Source organism: Lynx rufus, unplaced genomic scaffold, assembly GCF_022079265.1.
Source record: "Lynx rufus isolate CCGP_SWC_20201006 ecotype Redwood Valley unplaced genomic scaffold, mLynRuf1.p SCAF_10, whole genome shotgun sequence".
In the NCBI taxonomy this organism is placed as follows: domain Eukaryota; kingdom Metazoa; phylum Chordata; class Mammalia; order Carnivora; family Felidae; genus Lynx; species Lynx rufus.
The window spans coordinates 87,569,258-87,583,104 of record NW_025814824.1 but is presented as its reverse complement, the minus strand read 5'-3'; the positions used below and the strand labels follow the sequence as shown (position 1 = coordinate 87,583,104).

Sequence of the window (13,847 nt, the reverse complement as noted above, 5' to 3'; positions counted from 1 at the left end):
CGGCAGCCATGCTTGCGCGGGGCGCTCCCCACCTGTCATCTTTGACCCTATCCCGAAGCATATTGGCGGACAGTCCCTTGTTGACATGGTTGTGTTTTCCTTTCGCTCTAAGAGTAGCGCTCAAGGACACCAAGCGGACTGAGAGGGCTGCACACTACTGCGTCCAACAGTTGAGACAACTTTTGGAGGTGGGAGACGGAGAGGGGCGCTGAGGCCTACGGTTTGCCCCTCTTCCTGGGTTCCACCGCCTCGCGGGGTCTCGGGACCGCTAACTGCGCCCTCGGCCCCGCCCCCTGTCCAGCCCCGCCCCGCGCCATGGCCCCGCCCCGCGCTCGCGCCTAGCGGCCCGGGGCCGCCCCAAGAGTGCTCCTCCTCTGGGTCACCAGCCCGCGGCCTGCCAGGCCCGGTGGGTGGGCGCCGGGCCATCTCTACCCGCTGGGCACAGTGACTCGACGACCTTGGTCCAGAGGCTCTAGCAAGGATCCACCGGCGGCGGCGGCGGCGGCGCGGACTTTGCCCAGCGCGAGGAACCTAGTGGACTCTGTGTGCGTGGGAGGGCCGCAGAGATGTTGGCTTTCGCTGCCAAGACCGTGGTGAGTTTGGCCGGGAAACCGGCCTGGCGGGCCCTGGACGTGGCAGGTGGGTCGGGAGTGGAGCCAGACGCGCGGCTGCGCCGGAATGGAGTGACAAGCCGTCGAGGCGAGGGGGGCAGGAGGCCACCCACTGTCCTGCCTAGCCAACAGCTGCTGGGGTGGGATCGGCAGGGGGCCTAACCCCTCTTGGAAAAGGAGACTGAGGCTCAAGGTCAGAGACCGGATCGAACCACATCGTGTGGTGCTAAATTCCTGCCACCCGGAAAAGATAGTGCGGACCCAGGGTTCAGGCTGCACCTCCACCCTTAGACCCAGAACCAACTTGCTGGGAGGCCAGGAGTGTCTCTCAGACGGTTATTCTCTGACTCACACCCCTGTCACTCGCTCAGCCTGAGCCATCTATGCCCGGTCCAGAGCCACTTCTCCAACCTCACCCAGTTGCTCAGGTCTCCTGGGGCTCATCAAACAGCCCCTGGGGAATTGTGTGTGACTGGAGAAATTCATGTGGAGGCCTCAAGCTGGGCTGCTCTCAAAGTCCTCTGAACTGGCCGGAGGCTTCAGGCGGCAGCCCCCTGCCCTTCTTCTCCACCAGTCCCTCCCCCAGTTTTCTGTGTCTACGCCACAGTGCTCTCCGCAGGGCAGCCTGGACCCGGCAGTGCTGCTCCTATGATTTGAGTTCCTTCGCTGTCCACTCCAAGCATATCCCTGCTTGTATCTCCTTCTGTCCGTGCCAAGAAGGATGTTCAGATACTACTTGGCCCAGAGGGCTGAGGGTACCCATCCGCTGGCCCAGAGGCTCTTCCAGGTCTCCCAGGACCCGAAGGCTCCACTTCACCCTTGTCACCAACACCTAAATAGTGCCCCCCTCCTACAGACAGCTTCTAGGACCTTCTCGGTGGCCTGATCGCTTTACTGCTGGGGAAACTGAGGCAAGGAGTGGCTTGGCCAGAATCCCCTGGCTCCAGTGACTCAAATCTAGCAGAATCCCAAAACTAGCATTCTCCTTCGGTGTATTTTTTTTAGTGCCCAAAGTCCTTCACTCTAAGCCGCCAGCCGAATGAGCCACAGCTCAAGAGAACCAGGCTTTGGTGGAAGGAAGGCCCAGAAGGGCTCCAAGAGTCCTGGAGGAAAACGGGATGGGGTTTTAGCAGCCACTGTCCACTTATGGCCCCTTTTCAGCGTCCGCTCCCTTGCGCCAACCCCAATTTTCAGGTCTAATTTCAGGGTTGTGGTGTAACCTCGGTGGCCGGACGGTTTCTGCCTCCAGCCAGGTTTTTGCTCATTAAACAGACCTACACAGATTCCAACAGGTGGATTTTTTAATCCCTCCTGGCCTGCCTCCCTGGCACCGGGCCCACCCAAAGAAGAAAGGAGAACGTGTTCCAGGTTTCCTCCTGTGCCGGTGTCTACTACCAGCCCCCTCACCTGCTCCCTAATCCTCCGCTCCTGGAAGCTAGAGAGGGTGCCTGCCACAGCCACAACCCGAGGTGTTGCCGTGGCCACCATAGCCATTGCCATTGCCATCCCTACCACCCCCCTGAATCTCGGCTCTTGTCTTTTCTTTCCAGCCCGGGCAAGTGGCTGTCTCTTGCTAGGTTCTGCTCACCCACTTGGTAGCACAGTTAGGCTTAGAGGTCCAGCCCAAGGCAGACAGACAGGGCTCAGAACCTCAGTCCTGCCATGGAGGACGGGCAGCAGAAAGAGAAGGTATGGAACGGATCCTCTGCCACTTGCCTACCCGCTGCTTCCAGCTCCTCGGATCTCCTCTCTTTCTGCCTGCCTCCAGAGCCTCCCAGACTTTCTCTGCCACCTCTCACCACACCCCCGCACCCCCGCCAGGCCATTCAGCTCTCGCTTGCCACAGAGCTGCCCCAGTGTCCCTCTATCCCCACCCCCGGACAGGTAAAAACCAAGCCTTCGCCCTCACCCCAAGGGGCTGTCCTCCTCTGGCTCTTTCTGACTTTCTCTTTTTCCCTCTCGTTTCTCAACGTGGCGAGGGTGGGGGAAAAGGAGGCGGGGACCCCCGGGGGCGGGAGCAGTTGCCTCACTGCTGGCTGGCTGGCTGGCTCCTGGTCCCAGGGGGAGAAAGGCGGAGTCTTGTGCCTCCAGACAGGTGAGAGGCCGCCCTCAGCTCTGCCGCCCCCAGCAGGTGCCATCCATCCCGACTTGGACCAGTGGCCACACCCCCCGTCCCCTAGCCCTCCCTGTGTCTCCAGGCCCCAGAGAGGCGGAGACACTCACTGTGTACAGTTTGAGGGCTGGGAAGCCAGGCGGGCACCATCCAAGAGGCCAGCTCTGACCCCACGGAGTGGCACATAAGTGCCCAGTACTGCAGCTTTTGGGATTGACAGGGCCTTCCAGAGCCAGCGAGAGAATGAGCAAGATGTTCTGCTGCCTGCAGGTAAAGCCCCTGGGCTTGCTCAAGCCCTCCTCCTTGGTGAAGGTTTCCGGCCGCTTCAAGGCACACCAGGATTCGCTGCCCCGGCTGCCCGTGCCTGCGCTCCAGCAGTCCCTGGACCGTTACCTCAAGGCGCTGCAGCCCATCGTGAGCGAGGAGGAGTGGACCCAGACCAAGCAGCTGGTGGAAGAGTTTCAGACCGCGGGGGGCGTCGGGGAGCGTCTGCAGAAAGGGCTGGAGCGCAGGGCCAGGAAGATGGAGAACTGGGTAAGTGGACTTCCTCGTTCCCACAGGGGCCCGGGGAGGAAGGGGGGCGGGGGGCACAGGGCCCTCTCGGAGGCTTATGAGAGCACCCTCGCTGCGGCCCGTTTGTCGCTGGCCTCACACCGAATTTTCCAATACCTGCGACTCAGGGGCATTCATGTGCGCCCTGCAGTTTCTTCAGTGCTTGCTCTGTGCCTGGCACTAGGCAGGACCCTGAGTGAGCAAGAACACAGTCTGTGGTCCCTTGGGGCTGACATTAACGTAGGGTGGGGATCGAGGTGAGGAAACAGGACACAAGTGAGGGGACGAGGTTCTTTCCGGCAGTGAAGCTTGCCAGGAGAAGAGGAGAGGGGAATATGGCAGTGGTTTGAGGCCGAGTGGGCTGGGAGGGCAGGGAGGAGGCGGTGTTGGATCTGAGACAGGGAACAACACAGGGAAAGGTGGCAACGGCCTAGTGTGTCCAGGGACAGAGGCTGGAATTTAGTGCAGCGGCTTGGGGCTGGGGCGGGGGGCATCAGAGCAAGGAAGGTGGGCTGGAGTTCAGTGGGAGGGGGGCCGGCCACAGGATGGCCTAAAGCAGGGCATTTGTGTTGTTCAGTGACAGATCGAATCGCCTGTCACACAGGTCCACACTGACGCCCCATGCACTCTCCTGTGGGCTTCTTAGACCTGAACGTAGTTGGAAAGGACCACCCTGACTGCTGGGAGGGAAGCAGGAATGGGGGCGGGAGGCATGCGAGGAGGCTGGCGCGGGCATCTCCCGCGGCCAGGGTCAGGATATGGTCAGGGTCAGGATGCGTTCTAGAGACAGCACTAATGGCACCTGCTGATAGAGAGCAGTCCTGACTTAAAGCAATGGCAGGGGCATTGGGGAGGGGCAGTTGGGGGAGGATGGGGGAGACTGACCAAGAAGGGGATGGCCGAGCAGGGAGCAGGTTCTCTGGGAGAGAACCACAGCCAGCTTCTGGCCCTGTAAAGTGGGAGATGCTCTTCTGAGTGGGGTACATGGGAGCGGGGAGTCCTCAACGGGTGGGCGTCATGTACTGAGCCTCGGCAGGCACTTAAGGAGTCTGTGGTCTGGCAGTTTCCCTCCATTTTTAGCCAGGAATTTCTTTTTCCAACAGAAACTTCTAGCTAAAAGGGTGGGGCTACCTCCTTCTCCGCTCCCAAGGCCCAGCAGATTCTCAACAGGGGGAATGCCCACATCTGCAGGGTTTCCCTGTATTTCCCAAACTCTGGTCAGAGGCCCTGAGATCCCTGATGGAGTGGGGGCCCCTGGCTGAAGGGCAGCCCGGCTGTCACCAAGGGGAGGGAATTCCTGTCTGCCCCTCCCTGATCCACAGGTGAGGAAGCTGAGGCCCAGAGAGGTAGATTGAAAACCCACAGCAGCTCCCTGGGAGGCCCCGAGCTACACAGGAGAGGGTCTGGCTGACCAGGAGCCTTGTCCTCGGGCCACAAGTCAGCAGACAGCAGTTGCTTGCTGGCCCACTGTGCACCCTGGGCCTGTCATCGTCCCTCTTGCCTTGAGCCAAGAGCCCAAGGCTGGTGGCCTAGCGCCACAGGCTAGCTGTGCCCCAAGGGGAGCCTGTGTGGTGAAGAGGTACGTCCCACGGCTGTTTGAGATGGGATAGGAAACACAGTGGGGGTCTGGGGTCCCTGGGATTGAGAGGCCTGCCAGAGAGGCGCTTGCGGGGGCAGAGTGAGGGGGATATTACAGTCAGCACGTAAGGCTCAAGGGTGATAGTTACTCGGGAGTCTGCACAGCCCCGAGACAGGGGTCTTTAACAGCCTGGCCATGGCTGGTCCCCAGAGAGACTGCTCACCCGATGGAAATAGCCCCTCGGGCAGAGGACAGACCACCAGATGGAGACACAGGATGTGGCACCCACATCTTGTCACTAGGGCAGTGACTTATCCTCGCGGGGAGCTTTCCCTAGATGGCCCTGACCTTGAGATCCAAGGGAGTGTCTGCTCCCCAGTCTGACACCAACAAAACCGTGGCCAGGGAGGACCAGGGTCCCAAGAACTGCACTGAACCCTGGGCTCCTGCCTCCCCAGAGAATGTCTACCTGGAACAGTCAAAAATACATTCATCAGACTTTGACTTTATATATATTTTTCCTTTTCTGTCATTCATATATTTTTCTTAAAAATAGTAAAATCATTGCCCAAAAGTGTGTAAGATGAAGGAAAGTGATTCACATTTCTGCCTCTTCCCCTCACTCCTCCCCCATTTCCTGGCAGCCCTTCAGTCCTTTTCTTTCTAGAATCATTGGCTCCTTTGCTCCGCAGTGTTGTCTAATTTGTCTTGCTAATGTTGATTGCCTCAGGCTAAGAGGAAATGATGAGGTGCCACAGGTTGGTTTTTAAGGGGGCGGGAGGCTCAGAGGCTCTGAGCGTTCACTTTGAGAATCCGTGCAGTATAGAGGGGGCAGAGGGGACCCAGCCACGTCCCCACCCGCTCCTCACAGGCTGTGGTCCTTTCTCCAGCTGTCCGAGTGGTGGCTCAAAACAGCCTACCTCCAGTACCGCCAGCCCCTGGTCATCTACTCCAGCCCTGGTGTAGCCCTGCCCAAGCAGGACTTTGTGGACCTGCAGGGACAGCTCCGGTGAGTGAGTGGCTACGGCTGGGACAGGGCTCTGGGCATGTCCAAGGCCCTGATGTCCAGTCCCCCGGGAGACTGCAGGGGCCCCAGTCCTGTCCATTATCTTTCATCGGCCACCTCCTCCCCACCCCCCGCCGCTCCACACAGCCTTACGAAGTAGGGAGCATCATCCCTATGTTACACATCGGGAAACTAAGGCTCAGAGCAATGAAAGGACTTGCCCGAGGTCACCTTTCAGGATTGGCTGAAGCGGGGTCTTCCTGGCTCTAAAGTTTCATAACTGTTAATCACATTGTGGACCGTATCCCTCCCTCTCTGTGAACCTGAGGCTACCCCTCACCTCATTCTGACACTTCAGCCCCTCCTCTCTCTCCAGCTGGTCCCAGAAGTGACCTTTGTACACCATCCCCTTTTCCACATTCGGCCGTGTCACTTGCCCTGGCCTCTGTTTCAATACTACCAGGGATAAAAATACCAGTGACAGGGATCTCCTGCCCAAGGACCAGACACCCAGGGCCACCACCTGCTTCTCTTAAAGGGGCCGGGGCATCCAAGAATTCAGGCTCAGGCTCTAGCCAGTGGTCCCCATGTTGGGAGCCAGGGGCAGACCACGTGTCAGGCCTGACTGGTGTGGTCCGGACGATCCAGGCAGGAAGGCCCGGTTGAGGGAGATGGCCCGGAAGACACAGCGGCCCCCAAACAGGAAAGTACCTATCAGAGAGGACACCTTGAGCCGCTGCCCTCCCGTTTATACTCCCCATCCCCCAAGGTCCCGGGTCCCTCTCTAACTGACGCTTCAGAGAAGGGGTGACCTCCTTCCAGGCTCCAGGCTGTGGTTCAGGGCCTCAGGCCCTTTGTGGGTGAAATCAGCCAGTACCAATGAATAAACCAGCCATAATCGCGCTCCCATTCATTACACCTACATCCTTCCAGCATGTAGGTGTCCCTGGCCAAAAGCATCTCCCTGGGCCCTCTTGGGACCCTCCCTCTAGAGATAAGAGAAAGCTGGCTCAGAAGGGCAAGCCAGGACTCAAACACAGATCCTACACTTGAACTCCTTCAGGCTTTCTGCCAGCAGTGGGTTCAGAGTGAAGCAATCTGCCTCCTCCCTTGGCTAGGCCTTCCCCTCACCCCACTGGTGTCCCTGGCCTGGGACCTCCCTTGGGGTGTCCCAACAGGTTCTGATCTCTCATTGGTCCCCCCAGGTTTGCTGCCAAATTCATCGAGGGCGTGTTGGATTTCAAAACCATGATTGACAGGTGGGCAGCCTCCCCCGCCCCGCCCCCCCCCCATCCCCGCAGCCACTCCAGCCTGGGCCCAGCGCGTCCAGCGTCTCCAGTGTCGCAGCCGGGTGTTGGACAGGTCCAGATCGCCTCTGTTGGGGTTGGAGAGACAGTATGGGGATTGGGACACTTAGGTCCTCTGCCCCAGCTGCTGGGACCGCCTCCTGGTGACACTGTCCCAGCCAAAGAGGACCCCGGAGGCTGACTCACCGCCTCCTCTCTTCTGTGGCTTAACTGAAGCGCCGAGGGGAGCGAGTTTCCGGGGCGACTCAAGCAGGGCCCGCCTAGGGTGGGATACAGTCCCCCTGAGCAGCCCCGACGCACCTCCCGCTCACACGGAGTCGGGGTAGGGACGCCACTCGCCTAAGCCCCTTCTCAGCCTGGCCCGGCTCCCAGCGGTGCCCAGCAGCAGCTCCCTGGTGGTCTTGTCCTCCGCCCTGCTCGGTTGACTGGTGGCCCCCTCATTGTCCCTCTGCCCCCGCAGCGAGACCCTGCCCGTGGAGTACCTGGGGGGTAAGCCGCTGTGCATGAACCAGTACTATCAGATCCTGTCCTCCTGCCGCGTGCCGGGCCCCAAGCAGGACTCGGTCATCAACTTCAGCAAGACCAAGAAGCCGCCCATGCACATCACCGTGGTGCACAACTACCAAGTGGGTGGGCTCCCCCCACTTCCCCAGGGGAGGAGGGCGCGGTGCCAAAAGTCAGCTTCCCCAACACGCATGCCCCTGTGTCCCTAGGATCAGGCGTGCCCCGGGCATCTCTACTGGGTGCCTGGCTAGGCCCCAGCCGGAGGGCACCCAGGAGGGGCCGTGGGCCTGCCCAGCCTGGGGAGAGCAATGCAAGGACCTCCCCGCCTCTTGCCCCTGTAGCCTGACTCATCCCTCTGCAGGGCCCCGACCGGCACTGGCTGTGACTTCTGGGCTGCCGGGGCCAGGAGGAGGCTGGGGTGGGAGGTGACTGCTGCCTGTCTGAGACCCCCACCCACCTCCCTTCTCCCCACTTGCCGTGCCCGGATAGTTTTTTGAGCTGGACGTGTACCACAGCGATGGGACACCCCTGACGTCAGATCAGATCTTCGTGCAGCTGGAGAAGATCTGGAACTCATCGCTGCAAACCAACAAAGAGCCCGTGGGCATCCTCACCTCCAACCACCGCAACTCCTGGGCCAAGGCCTACAGCACCCTCATCAAAGGTGCCCATGGGGGGGGGGTGGAAGAAGGAGGAGAGGCCCACGTCTTGGCCTCTGCCCACACCAGGCCCTGAGCGGCCACGTTTCTCGCTGAATCCTCTCAACTCGGAGCGGGTGCTGTTGGCCCATTTCACAGATGAGGGGACTGAGGCTTGGTTGGGTTTAGTTTCCCTGTATTAAGTAGCAAGTTACGGTAAGAGTCAAGCCCTCTGGCTGCAGACCCCACCTCTGCCTCCACATTCTTTCCAAATCCTTTGTTGGTCAGGGGCGTCGTCCCTGGAGTTGAACCCCTGTGTTGGATCCCTGACTATCACGCTGGCTCTCCGTGTGACCTGGGGCTTCGGTTTCCTGGTTTTTTTTTTAAAGTTTATCTTTTAGTAATCTCTACACCCAACGTGAGGCTTGGGATCACAACCCCTAGACCAAGAGTCACATGCTCTTCTGACTGAGGCAGGCAGGCGCCCCCGTTGCCTCGTTTCTAACGTGGGTCCGGTATCGGGCCCCCGCTCGTGGAGCGCTAGGGGGCTACAGGGCCCTGTCGGAAGGCAGCTGTGTTCACCGCTCTGCCACCAACCCTGTCACGAGGCCCTGTTGAGTGCAAAGCTGCCTCTGCAGCCCTCACCCAGCGCCCGTGCATGCTCTGGAAGCCTCCGAGGCTTCCCCGGGCCTGACATGCCCCCCCCACCCCCCTGTCTCGCGCCCCTCCCACACGCCACCCCAGACAAGGTGAACCGGGAGTCGGTCCGCTCCATCCAGAAGAGCATCTTCACCATGTGCCTGGACGCACCCGTGCCCCGCGTCTCGGAGGATGTGTACCGCCGTCACGTGGCCGGCCAGATGCTGCACGGGGGTGGTGGCAAACTGAACAGCGGCAATCGTTGGTTTGACAAGACGCTGCAGGTGGGGACTTGGCGGAGCCCCGACTCCCACCCAGGACGCACACCCAAACTTGGCCCACGCAGGACTTCCTGCCCCTCGCCCGGGCGTCCCTGGCCTCCCAGCTAGTAAAGCAGGTGGGAGGCCAGCAGGTGGACGCGGCTGTAATTACCAGGCAGTCAGCCTGTCATTACTGGGCCCGGCCCAGAGACCGCTGTCACCTTGTCAGCACAACCGAGAGAGCTGGGATGTGGGGCCAGGCAGAGCGGCGCGGTCTTGGCCGTGACTTTCCCTCTTTGCGCCTGTGGAATGACTCCCAGGGAGGAGTCATTATAGGGACTCGACGCGGTATACGAGTATGGGACGTGCCGTGGCCTGAAATGGGCCCAAGGCCCCTGGTGAGTGTTAGCTGTTATTAAAAACGATAATAAAGTCAGCATAACCCCTGAGATGGCTTCAGAGAGGCCCTTCCCACGGGACCCAACCAGCAGAGAGTGGCTCCAGGGACCCGGGGCTGACGGGTCCCTCTCCCTTCCACAGTTCATCGTGGCGGAAGATGGCTCCTGCGGGCTTGTTTACGAGCATGCAGCAGCAGAGGGACCCCCCATCGTTGCCCTCGTGGACCATGTCATTGAGTTCACGTGAGTGTGCCTGTCCCACCCTCCACCCGGCTCCCGAGCTCCTGGTGACAGGTGACAGTCACGGAGAAATGCCATTCTCCCTTGTGCCTGCGAATCTGTGTTTTCAAAGGAAGCCAGAAGAAGGCATGGGTTTAGCGTTGTCAGACCCGGTTTGAGTTCCGGCTCTGCCGCTTCCCAGCTACTTGACCTTGGACAAGTCCCTTCCCCTCTCCGGGCCTCCTCCGTGTGGCCACTTGGAAGCTGGAGCGAAGGCAGTTTTCTAAAGAGCAAACGCACAGTCTCCCCAGGCTGGCTCCCTCCGGCCTCAGGAACCCATGCCCCCCGCCTCAGTCCCAGGGGTGGACCCAGGCTCCCGAGGCCCCAGCATGAGGCTGAGGCCCCCGTGTCCCACGCAGGAAGAAACCCGAGCTTGTGCGGTCCCCCATGGTGCCCCTGCCCATGCCCAAGAAGCTGCGGTTCAACATCACCCCTGAGATCAAGAGCGACATTGAAAAGGCCAAGCAGAATCTCAGCATGTAAGCGCGGCATACCGGGTGGGTTAGGTCAGGTTAGGGGACTGTGCTCCTCGAGCCCGGCAGGCTCCTGTTCCCGGCACCTGGCTGGTTCTGAGACCGCTCTCGGGCCTTCCCCGGGGCCTCCCCTGGGGTCGGCAGGGGCTGCCAGGTGCCTGCTCCTCACCCACCTCTCTCCCACGCCCCAGCATGATCCAGGACCTGGACATCATGGTGATGGTGTTCCACCATTTTGGGAAAGACTTCCCCAAGTCGGAGAAGCTGAGCCCGGACGCCTTCATCCAGATGGCACTACAGCTGGCCTACTACAGGTGCGCCGCGCCCCGGGGCCTGCCGGGGGAGGAGGGAGGAGACCTGGGGGTGGAGGGGGGGCAGCCTGCCGGGGGGGGGTGCTCAGCCCCCTCCCGCACCCAGGATCTACAAGCAGGCGTGTGCCACGTACGAAAGCGCCTCCCTGCGCATGTTCCACCTGGGCCGCACCGACACCATCCGCTCGGCCTCCGTGGACTCACTGACCTTCGTCAAGGCCATGGATGACTCCAACGTGTCGGTGAGAGGTCCGGGGCGAGGGTGGGCAAGCCGGCCTTGAGCCATCTCCCTTCCTGTACGTTCTGTCACTACACACTGATTGAGCACCTACTGTATTCCAACCCCCCCCCCCTCCCCGGCCCCCGGGGTGGGCACTGGGAATCTAACAGAAGGTGGAGTCGTGAATTTGGCCCTGAGCTTCCTGGCAGCCAAGGGCAAAAGGGAACTATTGGTTCATTCACTCATCAGCAGGGCGCGTCTGCGTGTCAGGCCTTGGTTGAGGGCCAACAGGGGAGGACTGCTCTCGAGGACCTCGGATCTAGTGCCGGGTGGAGCAGGCCACTGCGGTAGGTGGCAGGAACGGGGAGGGAACATACACTTCAACTCCCTCACCCCTCTTAGGAGCACCAGAAGGTGGACCTGCTGCGGAAGGCCGTGCAAGCCCACCGAGCCTACACGGACCAGGTGAGCGAACCCTGCTGTCCCCATTTGCTTGACTTGACCCTTGGCGTTTCCCAGCCGTCCATCCCTGCAGCCGCTCACCCTTCGCATGAACCACTCCTCTCCAAACCAAGGGGCACCCGGGGCACCTGGAGTAAGGCTGAATATCCCCATTTTAAAGTTGGGGAAACCAAGACTGAGCTCCGTGACTTTGTTTTGGTCCCAGGTTAGCCTCTGGCGCTCACATCGTGTTCTCCCCTCGATGGCCCCGGGGCCCCGGATGCTGAGGGCTTGCATGGTCTGGCCAACAGCGGGGTCCCCGCCCTCTGACAGCTTGGGCTGCAGTCAAGGGTGGGAGGTCTAGGTTCCCATCTGGCTCTGAGCACCTGTGTGTGCCAGGCTCTGCCCATGTTACATGCAGCTGTCCATTTTGCTCCCACTGCCACCCCGGGAGGGACATTCAGTACCCATCCCCATGTTACAGATGAAGACCACGAGACTCCAAGATGTAAGTGACCTGCCAAGGCCCCGTGGCCGGGATGGGGCCAGGCCACCCAGCTGCAGGCCTGTGTCCTTAAATCCTGCCCTGTCCCCTCCCTGGGCAGGTCCCTGAGCCTCAGTTTCTCCATCTGTGAAGCGAGGGCTCTCCTGCCTGGACCCTCTGGTCTCATGAGTCCGAGGGACCGCTGTGTGGAAGGGACGTTGCTGCCATAGGCTTTTCAGGAGGGATAGGGGCGCACCCTCTGGGCCTGCAGCCCCTGCCCCTGACGGTCCCCTCTCACAGGCTATCTGCGGGGAGGCCTTTGACCGGCACCTGCTGGGCCTGAAGCTGCAGGCCATTGAGGACCTGGTGAGCATGCCCGACATCTTCATGGACACCTCCTACGCCATCGCTATGCATTTCAACCTCTCCACCAGCCAGGTGGGTTTTCCTGCCCTCCGGGCCCCTGCCACTGCCCTAGGTGCCCTGGGGTGGGACAGAACAGCCCCCGCTAGAGCTGGATGAAGGCTGCACCGAATAGAGCCCGGGTCCAGAACATGGCCAGACTTGGTGGTGGTGTGACCCATTCGGGCCACTCCGGGTCAGTGCTGAAACGGCTGAGTTCTGGTGAAGAGCAGGGCCCGGGGGGCCTCGCTGTGACTCAGGCAGGCTGAGAAGGGGTCAGGGCCCCCCATCACGGGAGAATCGACGTGGTTCGTTCACCGGTCAGACACGAAGGAACATCTGAGTCAGGCCATCCTATGCCGGGCACTGGGAAACAGCAGGGACAGACCACCATCCCTGTCCCTTGGGAGGAGGGGACAGCGTAGGCCGGAAGCACGGGGACGGAGGCGGCGATGGCCCCCTGCAAAGTGCCGAGGGTCGGGGGAGCCTCCAGGAGGGCGCGGCTCCCTCAGGAGTGGCAAGGAAGACTCCAGAGAGGGTTGACGCCAGAAGTGCACCCCAAGGAGCAGACGAAGTGACCCGCCCGCTGGAGAAGGGGGGAAAGGGCACCTCGGGCAGAGCGCAGTGGAAGCAGAGCTGGTGGGGTAGGACAGAAGTCCCGTGCTTAGTTCTGTGCTGTCCCCAGGTCCCTGCCAAGACAGACTGCGTCATGTTCTTTGGGCCCGTGGTCCCGGATGGCTATGGCGTTTGCTATAACCCCATGGAGACTCACATCAACTTCTCCGTGTCGGCCTATAACAGCTGTGCCGAGACCAACGCGGCCCGTCTGGCGCACTACCTGGAGAAGGCTCTCCTGGACATGCGCGCTGTGCTCCAGCACCACCCTCGGGCCAAGCTGTGAGCCCCCTGTGCTCAGGCCTGCCGGCGTCACAGCCAAGCCACCGGGGGTGGGCAGCCCACCAGGGTGCCGCTCCTCTGCCCCCGACCGCCCCCCACCCCCAGGCCCCGCAGATGTGACTAAGCCAGGAAGGCATCCCCCAGCGGGGCCTGCAGGCCTGAGCCAGTGCCTTCCGTGGGTCATCGCCAGCATTTGCTGGGGCCCGAGTCCCGGGCTAAGTCCAGAGGCTAAGACCCGGGCGCCCGGTGTGCCACCCAGGAGCCCTCCTGCAGGGAGAGGAACCAGAAGAGCCTGTCCCTGACCCTCACCAGGTCACTAGACCGGAAAGTCCTTTTCTTGCTAGCTCGGCTCTAGCCAGCCCCCTGCCCTCTGCACTGCCGGGCTGGTGTCTGTATCCCAATCCCCAGGCTCCCGAGGATCTAGAGACAGGACTGTCTAGAGCCAGGGGCTCCAGGCCTCTCCAAGGCTGAGGCCAGGGTGCAAGGTGTGCTGGTAAGGGAAGCCCAAGGCCTCGCCTCAGCCCGCCCTGCATGGAAGTACGATCTTCCCCTGCCGTGCTCTTTTGGACGATGTGGCCCGTGAGCCCCAACTCACTCGCTTCCATTCAGTTTGATTCCTGAACCACGTTCATGGTTGTGTAACAGTAACGTGCAAGGTGATTAATAAAGGGGAAATTTGTCGGTGAAGAGGTGTTTCGGTCCAGGGGGCAGGCAGTGTGGGGCACACGCCTGG

General features: G+C 61.1%; 1 protein-coding gene across 2 annotated transcripts; it reads left to right on the top strand.

The window, feature by feature from the left end:
- The first annotated feature begins 350 nt into the window (after positions 1 to 350).
- On the top strand, positions 351 to 13,801 carry CRAT (carnitine O-acetyltransferase). Of its 2 annotated transcripts, XM_047070710.1 has the most exons (15): positions 351 to 593; positions 2,162 to 2,300; positions 2,995 to 3,258; positions 5,746 to 5,864; positions 7,067 to 7,120; positions 7,629 to 7,794; positions 8,162 to 8,336; positions 9,055 to 9,233; positions 9,750 to 9,850; positions 10,246 to 10,365; positions 10,551 to 10,673; positions 10,777 to 10,912; positions 11,293 to 11,355; positions 12,116 to 12,253; positions 12,903 to 13,801. In XM_047070710.1, exons 2-15 carry the CDS (start codon positions 2,274 to 2,276, stop codon positions 13,116 to 13,118), a joined length of 1,881 nt encoding a protein of 626 aa, XP_046926666.1. In that variant the 5' UTR covers positions 351 to 593; positions 2,162 to 2,273; the 3' UTR covers positions 13,119 to 13,801. The 2 variants fall into 2 exon arrangements, with proteins under 2 accessions (XP_046926666.1, XP_046926656.1); XM_047070700.1 differs by lacking the exon at positions 2,162 to 2,300.
- Positions 13,802 to 13,847: the final 46 nt, after the last annotated feature.

What these genes read in the sequence shown, in the direction of transcription:
- CRAT (XM_047070700.1), top strand. Translation starts at nt 567, where the DNA reads ATGTTGGCTTTCGCTGCCAAGACCGTG. An exon ending in GACCATGTCATTGAGTTCAC is followed by an intron (nt 9,851 to 10,245) that starts GTGAGTGTGCCT and finishes TGTCCCACGCAG; the next exon opens with GAAGAAACCCGAGCTTGTGC. An exon ending in GCCAAGCAGAATCTCAGCAT is followed by an intron (nt 10,366 to 10,550) that starts GTAAGCGCGGCA and finishes CCCACGCCCCAG; the next exon opens with CATGATCCAGGACCTGGACA.